At 40.4% G+C, this 22,085-nt stretch overlaps 1 protein-coding gene across 2 annotated transcripts in view; it reads right to left on the bottom strand.

Moving 5' to 3' along the window:
* LOC115258735 (class A basic helix-loop-helix protein 15) overlaps nt 1-22,085 on the bottom strand; it is a 75,176-nt gene that overhangs the window by 34,528 nt on the left and 18,563 nt on the right. The window contains exons 2-3 of one of the 2 annotated variants that reach the window (XM_062847489.1): nt 20,181-20,453; nt 18,211-18,852 (exon numbers count right to left, since the gene is read on the bottom strand). In XM_062847489.1, coding sequence (XP_062703473.1) covers nt 18,247-18,852; nt 20,181-20,453 — 879 coding nt within the window. In that variant the 3' untranslated portion in view covers nt 18,211-18,246. The remainder of the gene's footprint in view (nt 1-18,210; nt 18,853-20,180; nt 20,454-22,085) is intronic. The other variant, XM_062847490.1, reaches the window with a different exon arrangement.

Raw genomic sequence — 22,085 nt, 5'->3', positions numbered from 1 at the left:
ACCACTTGAGTTTACAATCGACCATCCGCCTCCATTGGTTTTACTGGTAATCGCATGGAGTGCACTTGTCGTTCGGTGGAAGTCTTAATATTAGGCAGGAGAATTCACTTTTTATTCTTTCTCGGAGCGAGGTGGATTCAACATTCAGATTCAAGCCTACCGAACAAATAAATATCAGGAGAAAGCACCGAGATCTAAGATATTATATGGACATTATTAACTAACGGGTTTTGAATACATTGAAGCGTTATTTGGGATACTTTAAGGAGTTTTCTAGCATGCTTTCTCAAAACTTTTTACATAAAACAGTTCAGGTTCTGCTACTTTGAATTAAGTCCCAACTAGGAACTGCCTGTTTCTCAGCGTATTGTGCTTGAGCACTTCCACAGTTCTTCCGGAGGTTTCTTCACTATAAATACCTGCAGTAGTTTCTGTGGAAATTCTTTCAATAGCTCTGCCGGAAATTCATTGAAGATTTGCTTCGAGAATTCATCAGGGATGTGCTCCGGATGTTCAGTAATTCCTTTAAGAATTTCTCCTGACACTCCTTCAAGAGTTCCTCCGAGAATTCTTTCGGGGGTAGCTCTGGAAGTTCCTTCAGGAGTTTCTTATACGGAACTCTTTCAGAGCTTCCTTCAGCTTATCAGTGAAGTCCTTCAGGAGTTTTTGCGGGAATACAATAAGGAGTGCTCCCGGATACTTCTTCAGGAGTTCCTTCAGATATTTGGATACTTCTTCAGGAGTTCCGGAGAGCATTTCTTCAGGAGCCATTTTAGAAGTTTCTTTAGGAGCCTCACTATTTCACTTAAGAAATTTAACTGAAATTTCATTCAAAAGTTTTTCCGGGAATTCCATGACGAATTCTTCAAAAGTTTCTCCGAGAAGTCCATCAAGACTTCACTTCATTCGGGAATTCCACTAGGAGTTCTTCCGGATATTCCTTTAGAAATTTTCTCAGGAGTTCTCCCGAATGTTGTTCTAGTAGTTTCTTCGAGAATTCCTTAAGGAGTTCTTTAGGGAATTCTTTCGAGCTTTTATTCGGGAATTTCTTCGGGAGTTCTTCAAGAAATTCCATCAGAATTTTTTTCCGAAGACTCGATCCGGAGTTCCTCCGAATTTTCCTTCAGGATTTCCGACGAGAAATTCCTCTGGAATTTTCTCCGGGAATTTGTTCAAGAGTTCCTCCGAAAATTGCTTCAGAATTTTAAATTCTTAAGAAGTTTCTCTGAAAATTCTATTAATAGTTCTTCCGGGAATTCTTCCACGGTTTACTCCGAGAATTAAAAGTTCTTCAGGCAGGAGTCCCTCCAAATATAGATTCCGTAATTCCGGTGAAAATTTCCTCAGCGGTAATTTCTCTAGGAGTTCGTGAATTCCATTGGGAGCTTTTCTGAGAACTTATTTTAAAAATGCCTCCGGGAATTACTACGAAAGGTTCTACGGGAATTCCTTCAGAAACTTCATTCAAGAATTTCTTTAGCAATTTCTCTGAGGAGTCGTTCAGTAGTTTCTCTGGAAATACCCCCAGGAGCTCTTCCGGATATTCGTTCAGTTCCTTCGGGAATTCCTTCAGGCATTCTTCTGGCAATTCCTTCAGGAGGTTTTAAGGATATTTATAAAGTAGTTTCTGGAAGAATTCTTTTAAGAGTTTCTCCAAGAATTCCTATAGGAGTTTCTCCGGGAAACACTTCTGGGGTTACTCTGGTAACTCTGGAGAACTCTTTCAGGACTTTGTTCCAGTATCTTCGAAAATTTCTTCATGCGTTAGCTCTGGTATACCATCAAGAGTTCTTCTGGATAATAAACAAGACTTCATCCAAAATTCTTTCAAAAACAATTTTTCGAGAAGTTAAGTGACAATCTTACAATATTGTAGCAGGAATGATTGAAATTCTTGAGCAAAAATGCATGTAGAGATTCATCAAGAAAATATGTGGATTTCCACAAGGAATTCTCTTGGGAAATTTTGAATGAAATGTTCCAGGAATTACATCTAATATTTTATATAAAATATAATTAGAAATCCATCTAGAATGCATCGAAAAACTCCTTCAAGATTTGCTTTTGCAATTGTGAGTACGCCCCTGGCGTAGATGCGCACCGTCCGATCCAACTGTTTGACTCTCGCACACTAGTACACCCAGGTAATGTACGCCACCTTCACTCTCCGTGGACATTGGTCATGCGTGACTATCCAATGCATTGTTATAGATTGATAGACAGAACACAATCAATTGATGTAAAAACACTTATCAACATTATCACGTGCAACGACAGTTTACAGAAATAACTATTAGATTTGTTTTGTAGTTTATAACTAATTGGAATTAATTTGCTAATCGTGTGAACTTATTAGGTAACGATTCGGTGTTTTACTATGATGAAGTGAATTATAATCTTAGAATTTTCCCTACAGTTTGCCCATGCAAAGTGAATTTGTTATAACCTAAAACCTACTTAAGCCTATACCTACATGCAAAAGGTAACTTTTATACATAAATAATGATAAAATGCTTAAAACTAAACTATTCTAGTACGGCTATCGGAATTAAGTACGGAAAGTTGCAGTGAGTACCAGAAAACAGGCCATCTAGTAAGCAACACATGACCTTTAGTAGTTTGATCACCGGCAAGTATCACACAACGGGACTAAACGTAAGTGAAAATGACCAAAAACCTTTTTTCGTAAAACTAATATTAAACATGCAAACATAAGAAATCCGACGAATGTACGATAACTAACAAAAATATCCTGTAATGCCTCAATTTCAGGAATAAAATAATATCCTAGTTAGAACGTAAATCCTACGTCTCCGGTCGTTCTGATATTATTGATTCGGAAATCAACCCGTGCCGTTATATGTTGGCAACTTCCAACAGCAATGTTTTCATAAGCTCTATGTAAAGTTTTTCAATATGTTAATCATAAAATTTCTTAAGATTTCTCTTGCAATGATTTTTTTCTGCAATTCTTCAATATATATGTGCACTCCCTGGATGAAGTGAATCTCCAAGAATTTCAGATTCTTCTTATAATTCATTCAGGGATTTCTACAATGGTTCTCAATGTTTTTTTGTTCAGAAATTTCCATATTGGCATTTTTTTTTCAAGAAGCTTTTTACGACGTTTGTCTTAAATCTCGTGAGCTAAGAATTTCTTTACATTCCTGGAGAACATACAGAAAACTCCAGTAAATATCCCATGTGTACCTTCTAGCGAAATTTTCTAGCGCAACTACCCCGCTATAGCTTTTGGAGCAGTTTCCGGATGAACCCCTGGAATTTTTCTCGGAGAAACATCAGAGAAATTTTTGGAGAAACTCCTAGAACAAATCCCAGGGTAGCTTCCGAAAAAATGTCGGAGGAACTCCTGCAAGCATTGCAGGAAAAGAATTCCGGAAAAAGTTGTTGTCAATCAACTCTTGAAAATATTTTTGAATGAATTTCCAGAGCAACTGTAAGGAAACACATGAAAGAACTTCCTGAGGAATTCCTGGAAAAAGTTTTGGGGGACTTCTGGCTATAAGTTGCACCACCTTTTAATAGAAGACTGCTCAAATCAATTGTAGAATTTCTGGAAAAAAAAATCTTGGAAGAATTGTCGCAGGAAATCCAGGTTATTCGCACAGGAACTCATGGAAAACTCCTGGGAAATTTCAGGTGAAATTGCTTGGAACGCCTGGAGGAATTCCTGGTTGAACTCTTTGAAAAAATCCCGGAGGCGTTTTTGGCAGTTCTCCCGATGAAATTCCTTGAGGAATTCAAGTTTTAATTTCAAATTTGTTGCCCTGGACGCCATGATGAAAAATAGAAGAACACTGCCATCACCTCTATAACGATTCTCGTTGATTTGCTAGCTTGACTCCAAACTCTCGTGAGCTCATATAGGAAAAAGTTTGCGTCTGCGCGCTGATTTAACAGAAGTGATCGCTCCTGAACAAAATCCGGAGGAACTACAGGAATTTTCGAAGAAACTCCTGGAAGAAATTCCGGATGATCTGTCAGAGCAACTCCCGGAGGAACTCCCAGAGGAACACCTGGAGCATTTCGTGGTGGAACTTTTGGAGGAATTCGTTGAGGAACACCTGAAGCATTTGCCGGAGGAACTCCTGAAGGAAGTCCCGGAGGAACTTTTGGAGGATTTCACGGAGGAACTCCTGGAGCAATTCCTGGAAGATATCCTGTAGAAATTTCTGGAGGAACTCCTGGAAGAATTTCCAAGGAAATTTATGGAGCAATTGCCGGGGGTATTCCCGGAGAAACTCCTGGAGAAATTCCCTAATACTTATGACACACATGTGATACAAGAATCACTGTACAATTGCGCTTGAAATGAGTGCCATACTGAAAACTCTCTCAGTTCAAGTCAGTCGTGTTAAAATTTTCTTGACACTGCGTACCATTGTACAGGAATCACACTCGTATCATATGTCTGTCCGAGGTATAAGGAACTCCTGTAGCAATCTCCGGAGGAACTCCTGGAAGATCGCCTGTACAAATTTCCAGAGGAACTCTTTTGAGATTTTCCGGGGGAACTCCTAGAGGAATTCTTGACGGAGCTCTTGGAGCAACTCCTGGAACTGATAGGTTTCCCTGGAATCCCTAGATTCTTTCATGAGTTCTCTTCAGATCTTCAGATATTGAACTTTTTCGAAACTCTGCACAATGCAATTCATAACAGCTCCCTTAGATTTTCCATTCAGGATAGCTGTTATCAAGGGAACATTACCCCGCTAGTATCGATACTCAAGCAGAGTTGACTCCTCACTCAAAACGTCGACCGGCGGGCTTGGAAATCGATAAGTGTTTATCGTTCGGACTGGCTAGCATGATACCGCTTCAGGTACATGTGTCACTGTCCGCCCTGCCGTCAGCCAGACATCATTGCCAATATCCCCCCCCCCCCCCTCACCGAATAGGGAGGCGGATTAGTCCACTCCTGAGGGAAAAACAAAACAAACTCGATTGAATGATTGATGGGTGGCCAATTGCGTTCGTTGGATTCTCTTTTTTTTTGCTCCACTCCGACGAAGAAATTCCGGTGGATGACGGGCTGTGGTGATGAGAAACTTGGTCCAGTGATGAATTGGATTAAAGTGGAAATGATTAGAAGAACAACGTGGAAATTTGTTCTGTCGGAAACAGTGCTATGCACCAACCTTATCTGCAATCGCAGACTAAAACATAGCGTTGGAGTTTAATATTTCAATACGGCGACCGTTCGATTGATGACATTGGTTTATTAATTGCAAATCTGTTCAAGTTGGAACTCTCCAACCAACTTGATTTCCTAACTACAAATTTGAATTCGATTGCACCATCGATTTCTCATGTTTGGTTGATTGCGTCTGTAGCTTGGACTGTATTCTTAAGAAGTCATCGTCTTTTGCCATAGGATAACGTCTGCGGCCCATATAGCCGAAGCGGTAAACGCTTCGCTGAAGTTCACAGGTTCGATTCAAGGTCGGTCCAGGAATTTTTCGTAATGGAAATTCTCTTAATTTCCTTGGGCATATAGTTCGGTCTACAGTCGAAGTGCCTGTCTCGTTCATAAACTTGGATGGATTGGATTGAAGCAGAATGATGATCAAAAGTTAGTCAATTTAGTTTATGGACAACACCATATAATATGTATCGACAATGCATTCAAATATTGAACTAGTATTATTATGTACAAACGTTAGTCAACGACTACTACGTTAACTTCACCATTGTATTCTGTTTTTTTTTCAAATCTTATTCTTCCTAAATTCTCTTATCGTCGTTGTCTGCGTAGGAAGGAATATAGTGACGATTCCATGAATGACTCCGTCTTCGACGGTGTTCCACCGTCAATACAATTACGCTCAGTCGCTATGAGTGCCACCACAGAAGACCACAGCCGAACCGGTAGAAATTTAGAAGAAGTGCTATTCATTATTCACATGATTAGCATGATTAATAAGCAAACTGTCCACGAGGGACTACTTCCATCGGTGGTTGTGTCTTGAAATTGCGTCACCTTCTTGCTACTGGCGCGGTCACTGGTGTGATGACCGTCTTTTGGATTCAGGATGAAAGAAAAAATAGGAAGCAAGGACTCGAGACAGTTGGGTGAGATTTTGGCGTCATGACGGCAGTTGGAAGTATTCGATGGAAAAACTTTACTCGTAGGTGGGGATATAGAATGTCACGGTGATGAGATAATTAATGCAATGCTTTTTGGACATTCGTTGGATAGAATTGTGGCGACGCAGACATTTAATCAACTAATTTTGAACCATTATGGACACCTACAAGCAAAATAGGGGATACAGTGACGGGAAAAATGAAGTTTAAAATAAGCTAGATATTTTTGGCGTATTCCACCTTGTTCAGGGGTTTACAGACCTTTTACACCGCGGTACATTTTTTTTTAAATTATTTAACTCTCCTTTGGCATTAGGGTCATTTTTGACCCAAACCGTACACTACGTCAGCGAGCTGCTGCCAACGTGATGCAAAAGGAAGGTTAATGCGTTATGAATCGCGCATAAATTTCAAAAAAAAAAATGCTGTTTGGAAGGTTGTCAATGTTTTCGATTTCATTCTCAGTTACATACAATGCTCGTTGCTTTGAATAGAAAATCAACAAAAAATATGACAAACTTCACGAGTCAAAAAATAAAAACAAACTCATTGAAGGCTATTTCGAACATTTTTGATCATATTGACATCATTCTGGAATTCCTGGCAACCTGTTTTCTCCGTAATGTGACCAGTTTTTAATTATTTCGAAGCCTGTGTTGTAATATATAAAATTTTATGAATTTGCAAAACAAAGTTACTGAAGAATATTTCGTAAAATTTCGATCTTTATTGGAGCGCAGTTTACTTCATTATTTAGGCCGGAACAAATTTCATTTTCTTCTTTTGTTTGACTCGTTGACTCGTCAAGGGGGGGTGGATGATAAATAATGAAGATATTTGATGAAAAATTACCCAAGCAATTAGGCAAAATTAGTCAAACTCAACGGATTTGTTAAGAAATTTTATCGACGACTCTAATTTCACGTTAAAATTTGTAAATTCCTAAATAATTTATTTGTGTCCCCCCTCAAAATGTCGAATTCCGAAAAAAAATTCCGGGGGGGGGGGGGGGGGCGGTAGGGGGGGATTGACATGCGAGAAAATCGAAATTTGTGTCAGCCTTATTTTCTCCTTGATATCGTTTTGGAAATATTTTCGTAGTTCCAGTTATTTTTCTGCCTTTCGTGCAAAAGTTTCTTCTCATAATTTTCAAGGAGTTCCTTAAGCGATTTATGCTGGATATCCTTCTGGAATTCTTTCGGTAGTTTTTGTGGAATTTTCAAAAATTATTTCAGTGATTCTTTAGGGTATTTCTTCTGAAATCCTCAAGATGTTTCTTCTGAGATTTCTCATGAATTTTTGTTCTAGATTGCGTTTGTATTTTCATGTTTGTGTTCTGTTGTCAAATTTGTTGTTCTGTTATGACTACTTTGAACTTCGATTCCTCCAGATATTTCTTCTAGGTTTCGTTCTTCTGATATTCCTCAAAGAACTCTTCCGGGTGTTTCTCTTGGAGACCTTGAGGAATTCCTTCAGTTGTTATTTTTGAGAGTTTTCTAGAACTGCTCTAGGTACTGTAAGAAAGAATGGTTCTTAATGGTTGCCAACTATAAAATATTCTTTTTATTGACTTGTAAAATTGTTTGTCATTTATAAAACTACAAATTGAACAAAAAGCTATCTGGATTTTTTCCCAGTGTTTCTTCTGCTATTCCTATTAGAGGTACCTTTGAGATTGTTCCAGGAATTGTTTCTAAAATTTCATCAGAGATTCCTAAAAGAAGTTCCTTCTTAAATATCCCAGTGAGTTCTGGGATTCCTCAAGAAGCTCCGTTTGAGATTTCTTTTGGAATTCCCATTAGAATTTTGGAAGGAACTTTTGGAGGAATCCTAAAAGAATTTCTAAGGATTATTTAAGAAGATCCTTTTGAGACTCCTCAATGATCATTTCTCAGGCATTTTCCAATATAGTGTTGTGTTGTTTATCCTTGAGTTCCTTGAAGGATGAACAACACAAATTGCTCTGTGATCCTGGGATTTTTTCTTCTGGATTTTTTTCCTGAGGTTCTGCAAGATGATCCTCTTCAAATTTAGAAAATTTCTTTCTGGGAACTTCAGAGGTTTATTCTGCGATTTTTTCAAGAATTGAATTGTTCCTGGGATTCTGTTTTTTTGGAAACTATTTTTTGAGATTCGTTAAGCAAATTCTTTCCAAATTTAAGAAATTTCTTCTTAGAAACCCTCAAGAAATACCTGAAATTTAGCCCTGAAGATTCTTCTGAAATTCCTTCAGTAGTGCCACTTTGTATTTCTCAAAAAACTTCATTTGAAATCTTAAAAGAATTCACAGGAAGAACACACGAAAGAATAGGAAAAATCCCAGAAGAACTGTCTTCTGAAATCCCAAAAATAACTCCCTGACAAATATTAAAGGGTACATCTGGAGGAATCCCCGAAAAAATCTGGAAGAATCACACAAGCAATTCCCGAAGCAATCCTGAAATCTAGCTGGAATTGTAGGAGATATTCCCGAAGAAAATTCTAAAACAACTCCTAGACCTCGAGGAATCTCAGAAAGATCTTCTGGAGGAATTCCAAATCCCAGAAGGAACTTCTTAAAAAAAAAAACGCCAGAAAATGCTACTGGAGGAATTTTAGTTGGATCTCCTTGGCCAATCCCGAAAAGAAATCAATGATAAATCCTAGAAGAAAGCTTTTGAAGGAATCCCAGGAGAACTACTGAATCTTAAAAGAAAGTTCCTCAAAAAAATCCGCATATACATCCTTGCTATTGCAGAAAATCTGAAGCATCGATGAAAAATTTCGCGAAGGAATGAACTCAGGGTTTTTTTTAAGGCTACCCGGAAGAATAGGAGGTGGTATTGCTTAGGTAATTTTTCCAGAAATTTTTGATACAATCTAAAGTTTCTGAAAGAATCCTTAGAAAAAAAAAACCCTGAAAGAATCCTTAAAGGAATTGTTGAAGAAATCTTGAAGCAGTACTTGGAGACCTTCCTGAAGAAATCATTGATGGACATCCTGTGAAAAAATCTTAATTTCTTGAAGGAATTGTTGAAGGAATCTCTGGAGAAATTCCAAGCATAATTCCTAGAGGATATCTAAGGGAAATATCTTTTTGAACTCTTGGAGAAATACCTGAAAGTTTTCCTTTACTTCGTGCCAAAAGCCGACATGTGCCGAGACAATCACGGGAATCTTCTCATGAGCCAGCGTGAGGTGGTCGAGAGGTGATGGCAGCATTACGATAAGCACCGTCGCCATGCAAGCACCGAAGGTGGTGTAGTAATAGATCTAGGAGTACGTGCGTAGGATAAAAGACTTCCAGCCCCTAGCCTCCATGAGATTGTGGAAGAGGTTAGCCGGTTGAAAAACAACAAAGCGGCCGGAGCAGATCAAGTACCAAGCGAGCCTCTAAAATACGGTGGAGTGGCACTGATGAGAGCACTACACTGGGTCATTACCAAAATTTGGGAGGAGGAAGTATTACGGGGGGTGGGGGGAGGGTGGAAGGTATCGTGTGTCCCATCTACAAAAAGGGCGACAAGTTGGATTGCTGAAACTATCGCGCGATCACACTACTGAGCGCTGCTTACAAGGTACTCTCTCAAATTTTATGCAGCCGCCTATCACCGATTGCAAGAGAGTTCGTGGGGCAATATCAGGCTGGATTCATGGGTGAACGCACCACAACGGACCAGATGTTCACCATCCGCTAGGTGTTGCAGAAATGCCGCGATAAACTGATACGATTAATCAAGGCGACGATGGATCGAGTGATGTGCGTAGTTCGAGTATCAAGGACACTCTCGGTACGGTGGTGGTATTTCGTGCTTGCTGTTCAACATTGCGTTAGAAGGTGTAATTAGGAGAGCGGGGATAAACACGAGTGGTACGATTTTCACGAAGTCCGTTCAGCTGCTTGGTTCCGCTGATGATATTGCTATTATAGCTCGTAAATTTGAGACGATGGCGGAAACGTACATCTGACTGAATAATGAAGCCAGGCAAATCGGATTAGTCATTAATGTTTCGAAGAAAAAGTACATGATGGCAAAGGGCTCATTTAGTTATCATTTAGTAGAGCTCAATCAGGTACGTGTGTGAACTTTCTCTGAACTTGTAATACATTTTGAAGTCGAAAGTTCGAAAGAAGTTCAGGTGGAACTTCTTGTGAACTTACACAGTTTGACATTTTCAGTTTGTTGTGGTTCGCAGTGCAAAGCAATAAATTAGGACCAGAGTATCGACTTTCACAAAAGATTATAAGCTTCCAGCTTAGTTTCCAGTGACTACAATCGTGACGATTACCAGCGCGCTGCAGCGACAAGTGAGACGGGATTGGAAACATCCAGCAAAGCTGGAAAAAAATATGCACATAAAAAAAAACTTCGGCGCAATCCGAGGTGGAACAGTCCGCTGTGGGGGCAGCATTTGAGCCACACAATACGGATGCTTTGCGTTGATTATAGTGAAACAAAGTGTACTTGTGAAATTAACACGATTTCCGAGTGATTTAATTCAATGAGAACTTCTCCCGAGCTCCGTTGTTGCCAAAGTTCAAGTGAAGTTCACTTTTGGTACGGTTAAAATTTATCTGAACTTTGAGTATTTAGTAAGTTCAAAACAAGCACGAAACAAGTTCGAAACGGAACTTTTCAAGTTCCGGGAATATGTCCAACTGAATTTTATTTGAGCTTTAGAGCCGCGCAAAAGTTCAACATGAGTTCGATTAAAATTTAATTAAACTCTGCTCAAAAGTTCAAAGTAAGTTTTTTCTGGGCATTTTTTTTTACTTTAACCCTTATGTGGCCAGCAGGGTACCTGGATACCTTTTTCGATTTCAATTCTCGATATTTTTATGATTATTGAGAGTAGGAAGTTGAAACTCTGCCAGATCTTAGAACTCGTGAATATATATATATATATATATATATATATATATATATATATATATATATATATATATATATATATATATATATATATATATATATATATATATATATATATATATATATATATATATACAGGGTGTTCAATAAGTTCGGATACACTATATAACTTGAATTAATTTCACATCTGTAATTCAGATTTTCAAAGTAAATGTATTTGTTGAAAGGTCATATAACACTGATCAAATATAGCATATGGTTTTGAATAAAGTCTTTTTCTACTTTTTTTTATTAGCCTTAGATGTATCTAAAGTTTGTTAGTTCCGGCACGCTGGAATAACTTTCGATAAGTAGCACAAGCTACAGAAGTCTAAAACGTTGACTTTTGAGTTTACATCTCACTATACTAAATTAGAATAACTAAATTAATAGACAAAAGCTTTACACTGCTATTTCAGTGATGATATGGTGATAAATTTGCAAGTTTAGTCAAAATGTGCTTAAATCTATGAAAAACTCATAAATACATTATATAAAGCCAATTTTGGTTAAAATTTGCCACAATAGGGTTATAATCAAGTTTTGGAAAAGATAATGATAGATTAAACTGAGATATAACGCAGCCTTGCTTTTTGACAAAACAAAAATCATTAAAACAGGTACAGCGGCAATTTTAGCAATTTTAAAGATCAAAATAAAATGAGTCCGTACTTCACCCAATCTGAATTTTATAGATTATTTCGTATGGCCATAGTTGCTACCACTAATGCTGAGGACAACAACCTAATTTGATTTAACTTAACACCATTACTCAATAAAAACTAGACGAAATACCAATGACAGACGTGCGTGCCGGCTGAAAGGATCTTGAGACACATTTGCAATTATTACAAAAGGATAAAGGACAGTTTGTTTCAAAACATATACTGTATTTGATCAGTATTATGTGAGCTTTCAATCAATACATTCACTTTGAAAATCTGAATTACAGATGGGAAATAAATTCAATTTTACTGTGTATCCGAACTTATTGAACACCGTGTATATATATATATATATATATATATATATATATATATATATATATATATATATATATATATATATATATATATATATATATATATATATATATATATATATATATATATATATATATATTAACGGGGTTGACCGAATTTCCAAGTGAGGAGGGTCGGGGGGAGCGGCCGCTGATTTTTTTTATTACGTGGAATGCCGGCAGGGCACCCGGGTACCCACGAAACTCAAATAATCATATTTCCGTCAATTTTTCACCGATTTCAATTGTTTTTGGCTCATTTAACTCAGAAACTCATTATCTATCTAGAAAATATGTGGTTACGCCGATCTAATGACTGTATTTTTCGGGAAATCCGGATTCTCGGGAGCATGACTTTATACCACATTAAATCCCACATTGTTGAGCCTAGGATACCGTATAGTGGCCCACGGGACCCCACGGGAAACCTGATCCGAAATCGCAGCTATAAATTCAACAGGTTTATGATCGTAGGCTGGTCAGATACAATGCTGAAGCAATTTTAGGATGATTGATATCGATATTGCCACTAGCCTACCGAATATTCCAAGGATTGTTTTGTATAAAATCTTAAGCCCGGAAATGCGGATTTCCCGGCACCCACGGTGATCGGACCGGTCTAACCAAATACTATATCGACAGATAATGAGTTTGTGAGTTGAATGAGCCAAAAAAATGAAATCGGAGGAAAATTGACGGAGATATGATCATTTCAGTTTCGTGGGTACCCGGGTACCCTGCCGGCATTCTACCGGTGTTTTTTTGCTGGCCACACTACGGTTAATGTCGTTTTGAGGAGAAGTCAAAAGCTTGTACATGTTCTTCCAAGTTCATAAACAGTACATGAGTAACTTTTTGGAAAAACATGAACATGAACTTCTGAGTTCGTTCTTCAAGTGGAATCCGAACTTTTGGTTACTTGAGTTAGGCCTTTAACTTACCGGTAAGGTAAGTAAGAATTTCTTCACAGATTTCTCCACAGGATTTCTTGCAGAAATTTCAAGAGAAATGTCATCAGGAATTTCTGAAGGAATTTAAAACAGTTTTTTTTTCAGAAATTAGGCCGTTACAAATATTTATTTCACTTTTTGTCCCACCACTCTTTGGCTGGTCGAGGGGGAGATAAAAATAATAAAGCATTTAATCTGAAAAATATTTAAAACTCATCGGATTAGTTAAAGAATTTTCACCAAACCCCAAAATTTTGATTAATATTTTTTCATCTGCCCCCTCAAAATGCAAAATCCAGCCAAAAGTTTTTGAAGGGGGGGAGACAAAAAGTCAAAATATAATTTGTACCAGCCGTATTCTTGGAATTTATCCAAAAATGTCGGCTGGGATTCCTCCTGGATTTTCTCCTGGTAGCCCACTTGCTATTTTTGCAGGCGAAATCTGATCGGGATTTCAAGCGCTCGCCTTACTAAGTTTTCATACGTTTTTTTTTTTTTTTCTTTATTATAGTGTTTTTTAACTTACGCTAGTTCAACACTTTGTCAAGTTATGGGTCACCAGAAGGGTGCCTCAACAAGGGAGCGCCAGAGGGGCGTGCTCCACGGTGTTGCGTACATCACAATACGTACATATTCGGCGAAAAGGGCCATCACCACTCATACTATGCGAGAAACGCGAATGCCCAGTCCTTAGACGCGATACTATTCTTTGCTCCTTTAGTAAGGGGAGGTCTTCCCAGCGGTCGGTTGAAGGCTTAATCTTTCGCAAGTACGGTGAGTTCTGTTGGGCCCATTCGGTGTTCCAGGATTCCCTGAAGATTTTCGCTAGCCATCTTTTTACATCGTCGAACGGAACACTTTCGTTGTAGCGAGAGAATGAGTGGCCGGAACCTGCGAGATGATCAGCGGTTGTATTTCCGGGGATACCACAGTGCCCGGGAATCCACGCAAGGGTAGTACCGGGCAGAGCGTCGAGCAATATGCCTTGAATCCAAGGGTGCGTAGGTTTCTCCGACTGCAAAGCGGACACAACGCTTGCCGAGTCCGTTAGGATAATTATTGGACGGTTAGATGGTTTGGTGGCGGCTATATACACGGCTGCAGCTTCCGCTGAGAAAACCGAGCAGAGTGGTGAAAGACTCTGGCTGATGGACATATTGGGACCGCAGACCCCGATGCCGACGCCAGCGACAGACAGCGATCCGTCGGTGTAGCGGTGATCATGGGAAGGGTAATTGGAGCGTAGCCAATCTAAAACGGTCGCTCGAAGTGCGATTGTGTTGTCCCCTGCACGGAACTGGTTTGCGATCGTGTTGTCTGTGTTTGGTTTGGGCGAGTGCCAACAACTATCTCCGTTCCAGTGGATCCTGGCCACTGCGGGGAGATCTACATTGGCGACCGTACGGAGGATACTGTTCCCCTCATTGAGGAGGCAGATCCTTTCATCTCCGGTTGTTTTTTCGATGATAGCTGCAGCTTTTTTGCATATTGCTGCGGATATAAAGAAGCGGAAAGGAAGGAGACCAGCTTCCGCACAAGCAGAGTCGGCAGGCGTGGAAGGGAGAAGTCCAGATATGGTGCGAATGTATCCATGGTACACGGGTGCGAGGGTTGTTATTAGACGGTTCTTGGCAGGACTCGTAAGTTCAAGACCGTATGTTAACCGACTGTCGATAATCGCATGCGCAACGCGAAACCGGATATTTCGATTGTTCGACCGATGGGGACGGGAGATAGTACGGATTAAATTGAGCCGTGTACGACAGTTCTGCTTGACCGAGTCAAAGTGCTGCCGGAAGGTGAGCCCACGATCGATGATTACACCAATCACTTTTACCGTTTTTTTGGTGGGAATAAGCTGACCGTCAACGGTGATAGGCACGGAAACACGATGGTTTGAGGGGCAGACGTGGCATCGTACACTTTTGGAGGCAGACAACTCAAATCCTACTGTGGATGCCCATTTGAAAACGGCGTTAACAGCCGCTTGCGCTTTGATCCGGACCCGAGTTGGTGTTTTGCCAGATACTACGATAAGTATATCATCTGCGTATACGAATACGTAAATTCCTTTCGGCAAGTTGTTGAAGATACTGTTCATGGCAATTAAGAAGAGTGTGACAGCTATCACCGACCCCTGCGGTACGCCGGTTTCTTCGGAGAAGGATTCGGATGAAGTATCTCCAACAGCAACTCGGAAGGAGCGTCCAGACAGGAAGTTCTGAACGAATCGAACTATATGACCGCATAGCTTCCATTCAACTAGTTGGCGTAGAACTAGTGGTGTCCAAGTCCGGTTGAAAGCTTTGGACAAGTCCAGTGAAACGATTTCAGTGTGTAAGCCGTTCGATTGTGCTGAGTGAAGGACTTCTCCGAGCTGGGTAAAATAGGTGCTTGTTCCATGGCCAGCACGGAAAGCATGCTGTCGATGATCCAGTAGGTCATGGGATTCCAGAAATTGTTTCAGCCTTCGGTTTGCCATCCTCTCCATCACCTTGGAAATGCAGCAGGTCAGGGCGATTGGTCGGTATTTGGTAGGATCGCGAGTATCCGTATTTATCTTAGGAATAGGAACGACAAGGCTCTCACTCCATTCCGAGGGGAGGGTGTCGGTGGTCCATGATTTGTTAATAAGATCCAGTAGGTGTAACTTTCCCGAAGGGGGGAGGTTTTTAAGGAGGGGATAGCCGATGCCGTCCGGGCCAGCGGATTTTCCACTGGAACACTTCAGCGCGAAAAGGAGCTCACCGAGAGAAAAAGGTTGATTTATCTGCGTATTGTCTGGATCTTCGGGGACGATATAGGATGTTACTGAGTTGATAGTAGGTTGTGTACGACGCTTGAAAGATTCGTTGTAGTTACTGATGCTTGACAGACTGGCAAAGTATTCACCAAGGGCCTTGGCTACTGCAGGGGGGTCTGAGATGGGTGTGTTTTGAAGACAAAGAGTCAGCGGTTTTGTCTGTCGTTTCCCACTGATGGAGTTTATCCGGCTCCAGAGATCAGCTGAGGTCTGCGATGCGTTCATACTTTCTAGAAACATCTCCCAGCTCGTATATTTTGCATCTGCAATTACCTTCTTGCATTCAAGATGCGAAAGTCGGTATATACGCAGAGCTTCCTCTCTGTTTGGGTGGCCCGTAGGGATGCGCTTAACGGCACGCAATGCTTTCCGTCTAGCTTTAACAGCCCTCCGAGTTTCGTCCGTCCACCAATTTAGGGCCCTACGACCTGGTTGGTTATTTGTGCGAGGAATGGATGACTTGGCAGCTTCATTGATTGTATTGGCAAAGACTGTCCAATTTGTTGGCTCTTGATTCCGGGCTAGGTCACGAAATGTTCGTTGATAATTGTCCCAATCGGCCTTCTCGTAAATCCACCTTGGGCGTCGAGTGATCGCTGGCGGGGTAGCCATGGTAGTTATCTGTATGGGGAAATGGTCACTACCGTAGAGATCGGGATTGACATTCCATTGAAAGCGGTTGACGTGCGACCGACTCACCGCTGTCACATCAATGGCCGATGAAGCGTGGTTGTTGAAAAAGGTGTTGGATCCATCGTTGAGAACGATGAGATCATGTTCTTCGAAAAAGTGCAGTAGCGAAGTTCCTCTGGCGTCTGCACGGTTTCCCCCCCACATAGGGTGGTGGGCGTTCATGTCACCAGCCAGCAGAAATGGGCCGGATATGGTTTCGAGGAGGTTGTTAAGCTTTTCTTGAATATTCGGTAGGGTACCACATGGAAGATAGATGTTTACTACGGATACGCTGACAGACCCATGAAGACGTACTCCGATAGCAGGAAGGTCGGTGTCGAGTCTAAGGACCTCGAAGGGTATTGAGGTCATAACCCCAATGGCAACGGAGTGTCGCTGATTGGTGCCACGCAGCAAAGTCCAGCGATATTGGCCACGAAGTGATCGGTTCAGTTGTTCAATGGAGACTTTGTTCACTTCTTGCAGAGCCAGGCACCATGGGGGAGATGGATGTATGAGAAACTCTAGATTGGCGAGATTATTGAGGAATCCTCTAAGATTCCACTGGAGCAAGAAACGTATTGGCTTAGGGAGAGCAGGCGTTGGATGACGGGTGGCGGGATCTAATGTGGCATGACTACAGTTGAGATAATTCTGTTGTTGTGGACTGCTATCTCCAGGGTTGTGGTGCCTGGGCAGACGAGATACTGCGGCGGACGGACTGCTTGTGAGTATTTGGGATGCTGAGATGTTAGGAATTGGAGTCAATGGAACGTCGCCTACCGTAGAAGCCGATGACCAGAAAGATGATAAAGGCCTGGGATGGGACTTACCACCCGAGTTGGAGTACTCGGGGTGCCCAAGTTTTCATACGATTTACCCATAGGTGAAATATATTTTTCTAAAGCATAATCGCCATAGCTCATTCCTTGATACCAAAAAATAAGTCGATGAATGATTTGTGTAGGAAATCTCATGATAAATCAGAACTCCGAAGATTTAAAACGATGCGAAAAAGTTATTAAGCCATATCCGATCGTTAAAATGATGAAAATTATTTATTGTTATTCTTTACATCTTTACTTTACTAAACAGTATTGCCTTGCAATTCGGTTTTCAGTCAATTATTTTTTTTCACATGCGTCAGATCACTTTATAAAGCATTGTTTCCTAGTAAAATTTCCAACAGTAATCTTATTTTTATTTTGATAAGCTTAGGTTTAACAATAAACTTTTTTTTAAAAAGCTATTTTTTCTCAAAGTGTTGAAAACTTAGAACGGTGGTCGCTTAAATATAGTTTCTATGATCAAACTGACATATTGCGTAGTTGATATGGATCCGAAATGGGACCCACTTTTGGGAGCGAAAACTTTGTTTCTGTCACAGTATACTAGACATCTGTAGTATTGTAAAAAATATAAATTCGTTAAGTATTCACCGAAGAGCGAGAGTTTTAGTTCGTTTGTGAGGACTCAGGACAACGTGGTTTCAGATGGGCAGCTTATGCCCTCTAATCAAAATCAGTAGCAGAAGATGTTTACTGATCTCATCAATCCATCTTTTGAAAGTTTGCATTCCTGCAATCATGTTGTGATTGCTGTTTAGAATGTATCCATTGACCGAAACAGACACCACATACAACCCAGCATACAATATAAACAGATTCTCAATCAACCAAGTTAAGAAAAGAAAATTCCGATCGCTTCCTCAACCCATTGTTAGTGTGCATTGGAAAACTAGATAGAATTGGAAAACCAACTCACCGGTGATGATGATGGCGAAAGAAGAGGGTGGGCGCTTTACATCATCTGAAATGGATCCTCGTAGAAGCTGTTATCAATGTCTATACTACTTGCATTGTTGTTGTTGTTGCTGTTGCTGCTGACGTTATGGTTGTTGCTATTGTTGTTGATGCTGTTATTATTATTACTATTACCGTGGGTGGTACCGCCGCCGTTGCAGCTGCCTCTACTGCTGGCAATGCTGTTGAAATCCACCAGGTTGATGTTGTTGTTGTTGTTACTGCTAGTGCCGTTGTTATCACTACTAGCCCTGTGGTTGTGCTGCTGGTGTTGGTTGAGAAGCTGATGTTGGCTGATACCGTTGTTCAGCCCGTCAAGTATCGATATATTGGACGAAATCTGATCGGGATGATGGTGCTGCTGCTGCTGCAGTGGATGTCGAAGATCGGCGTCCGTCTTGAGGATGCAGTTGTTCTGCAGTGCGTTTGTCGCCGTCGTCACCGAGACCAACGGCGATGCACCACTGGAGGAGGTGTCGCCTTCGCCTCGCATGACAATGATGACATCGGTGAGGGCGGTAATGTAGTTCTTGGCCAGGGTTAGCGTTTCTATCTTGGACAGACGACGTTCTTTCTTGACGTGCGGTATGACTTCTCTTAATGACTGTTGAAGAGAGGAAAAAAAAAGAAAAGAAAAGAGTGGAAAAGCTGGGGTTTAATTACTTGTGTTGCTTGGGTATCAATTACTGTCGTCAAGAACCGAGAAAATTAAATAGCTCCCCCATCATCGTGACTATGGTCGGATGCCAGAAGATTCTCATTTGCGACATGGTCTTTTGTTGCTTCGAACCCACTAAAGTACTTAGCTGCTCTCAGAAAGCGATGTGTCTCCATCAAATTGGATATATTACTAACAAAAACAACGGATAACTTATTAAAAAAGTTGAAACATAGATAAATAGATGTAACATTCGAATACGATAAACACATCGATTTCGGGATGCCTGATGTAAAGATGTGCTATTTGGCATGCACTCGAATCTCTATTTAAGTGAGGTATGCGAAGCCTTCCTAATCTTATACCACAGGGTCGGATGCACAATGGTTCTAGAGCCGTATCTAGTTTGGGTGTACTGTATTAGGATAGGAATGGAATAGGTACCCTGAAAAAACTTGTAATTAGAAGCAACGAAATGGTGCTTATTGACAAATTAAAATTTGTGAAAAAAAAACACGTTCTGGTGGGATCTGAACCCACGACTCCGTATTCGCTAGACCGGCGCATTAACTAACTAAGCCACTAGTGTAGAATTAGCATTTAAGTTAAAATACACATTAATAAAAACAAAAAAAAAAACTAAGCTACAGAACAGGTTATGATTCTGCGGAATAGCCAAACTGACTCCGAAGCCACAGCGTAAACACTCCTTTTTCACAAACCCATCTCTCTTCCGGCTTAGATGCTAATCCACAACACACTCGCGTTTGTGCCCACTAATTATGTACAAGTGAGTGCGAAGGAAAGAAAAGGAAAGCCCTTCAATTAATAACTGCGGAGGTGCTCAAAGAACACCATGTTGAAGAGTGGCAGGCCAAGTTCCACTGGAAACGTAGCCACATAGAAGGTGAAGAAGAAGAAAAAAAGAAGAAGAAGGAGTAGAAGTAGAAGTAGAAGAAAAAGAAGAAGAAGAAAAAGAAGAAGAAGAAGCAGAAGAAGAAGAAGAAGAAGAAGAAGAAGAAGAAGATTAATTAACGACGTATCTTTTCAAATTATACACAAGAATTTCCTATTACGGCTAGTTCATCTCTTCAATGTTCAGTGCTTCTGAAGGAATCCCCCGCAACAGTTTTAATCACACAAAGCTATGTGGGAAGTTCACGAATCTAAAATCTACTGACCTACAACTGTGTCGACCTAAAACCCACGGCAAAATGAGCATCCCAGAGTTGCACCACAGACAGCCACATTACACACGCTCGTCTCGTACCCACCTGAAATGCGTCATTGAGGCTGTGCATTCTCATTCGTTCCCGCTCGTTGGACTCGAGCCGCCGCAGGTTCCGTTCCTTGGCATTGAGGACGCCTTTTCGGCGACGTGCGGCCGCTGTGTTGCTCGCTTGCAGATGATGACCGGAATGGGAAGAAACGTGACGGCTGCCCCCGTGGCTGCTGCCTGCGCGGCTTCCGTTGCGGCTACTGCCGCAGCTGGTGTCGTCACTCTGCGAGCTCGAGTCGGTCATATCCGGATCGAGGGTGCACTCCTGCTGGGAACGATACAGAAACAAACGGACGACGGTTTGGTTCAGTGTAAATGGAGACGACTGCTATAATAGGTATTTTAAGAAACTATTGCAATTGTAATAGCTATTTTAAGAAGTCTAATTCTAGAAAAACAAAATGCAAATTTGAATCAGATAATTGTTAGCACGTATATTTCTAGAATAGATAGGTACCTTAAACTATTTTTAACCTTCCGTTAGTCACGCGGTTGGTCACCTACATCAGCACCACGCAAATACTAAGTACAAAAAGTGAGTTTTTTCAGCGTATCACTTTTAAAATTGAATAATTAAAGTACCCCGACAAGCCGTACCAAGTTTCTTTATTACAGCTTTTAGCTGTAATGATATCGCAAAACGGCCTTCAAAGCGCTGCTGGTTTGACGATTTGTCAGTATTGCGAATTGTACTGTATACTAGCAGCTGTTTTGTTACTGACGACTCCTATTCGATTTGTTCAAGTTTTCACATCTTCCGGGAAATCTTCCTTCCGAAGTTGGAATAGAGTGCAGTAGAGGCAACCCCAGTGACAAGTGATTGATTTCTGAAAGCAGACTATGGTAGCTGTATGGTGCTTGTTTTGCAGCCGTGTATTAGCTTATGGTTTATATTTGACAAACTTACCTTTTATACAGTGTTGGCTTTTTCAACTCAGTTGTTACATGACAGAAAACAAATGACTGAAGCTTCTAGCACTGAAAATGTTAGTTGGGAAGTGCAGTGGAATTCCTCCTGCAGCGGGGCTCGGTCTCAAAGCTGCACATCAATTCTGCGGAGTGGACAAAATTCCAATTTATTCAAATGGTGTAGTAATTCCCATGAGACTTCTTATAAAATCAAATCCCACAAGGATGCCTCAAAGAGGTCACCAGTCTTCGAGAGTTCTCTTCCGCAATCTTTTCATGTGTACTTTTTTTTTTGCAAGGCATTCTTCCTTGAATTTCTGTCAATATTTTTTTACTAGGGACTTCACCCAAAATACTCCCATCTCCATTTTTTTTAGAAAACTTCTCATTGAAGCATTTTAACTACTATTTTTGCCAATAAGAATTTGCAAGTTTCAAGCATAGTTAACTCCCAGAGATGTACAAGAAATATTATATTTATCAATATAATTCAAAAGTTTTCTTTAATTAGCTCAATAACACAGCTTTTTAGATTTTAAGGATATCGCTACAGTCTGTTAGCTAAAATTCAGTAGAAGTCCTCGACAAGTTCAGTTAGAATGTATTAAATTTTGGAAATGTGATTCTCTATTGCTTTAGTAGTTCTGTTAGAATTTATTTTCAATAATTCCTTGCAAATATTCTTTGAAACCTTCACAGACACTAGATTTTTTCTCGGGTATTTATTTAGAAATTTCACAGGAATCATGTTAGAAATTTCTTCCACAGTTTTCTCAGCATATTTTTTGTAAATTACTTCGGCCATTAATCGCTAAATTGTTCAGACAAAAAAGATAAATTCTCAATTGGAATTGCTGTAGAATTTTTCAAAGGAATGACGGTTTCCAAAAGAATGGCCGAGGGATTTTGAAAATGGAATTCTTGAATCGATTTCCATAGGAAATCTCGTACGATCTATCACAGAAAAAAATCCTCAAAAACTGCATGATAA

Source organism: Aedes albopictus, chromosome 2 (assembly GCF_035046485.1).
Source record: "Aedes albopictus strain Foshan chromosome 2, AalbF5, whole genome shotgun sequence".
Taxonomy (NCBI): domain Eukaryota; kingdom Metazoa; phylum Arthropoda; class Insecta; order Diptera; family Culicidae; genus Aedes; species Aedes albopictus.
Note: the sequence above shows the minus strand (reverse complement) of the source record. Positions and strands in the feature narration are given on the sequence as shown.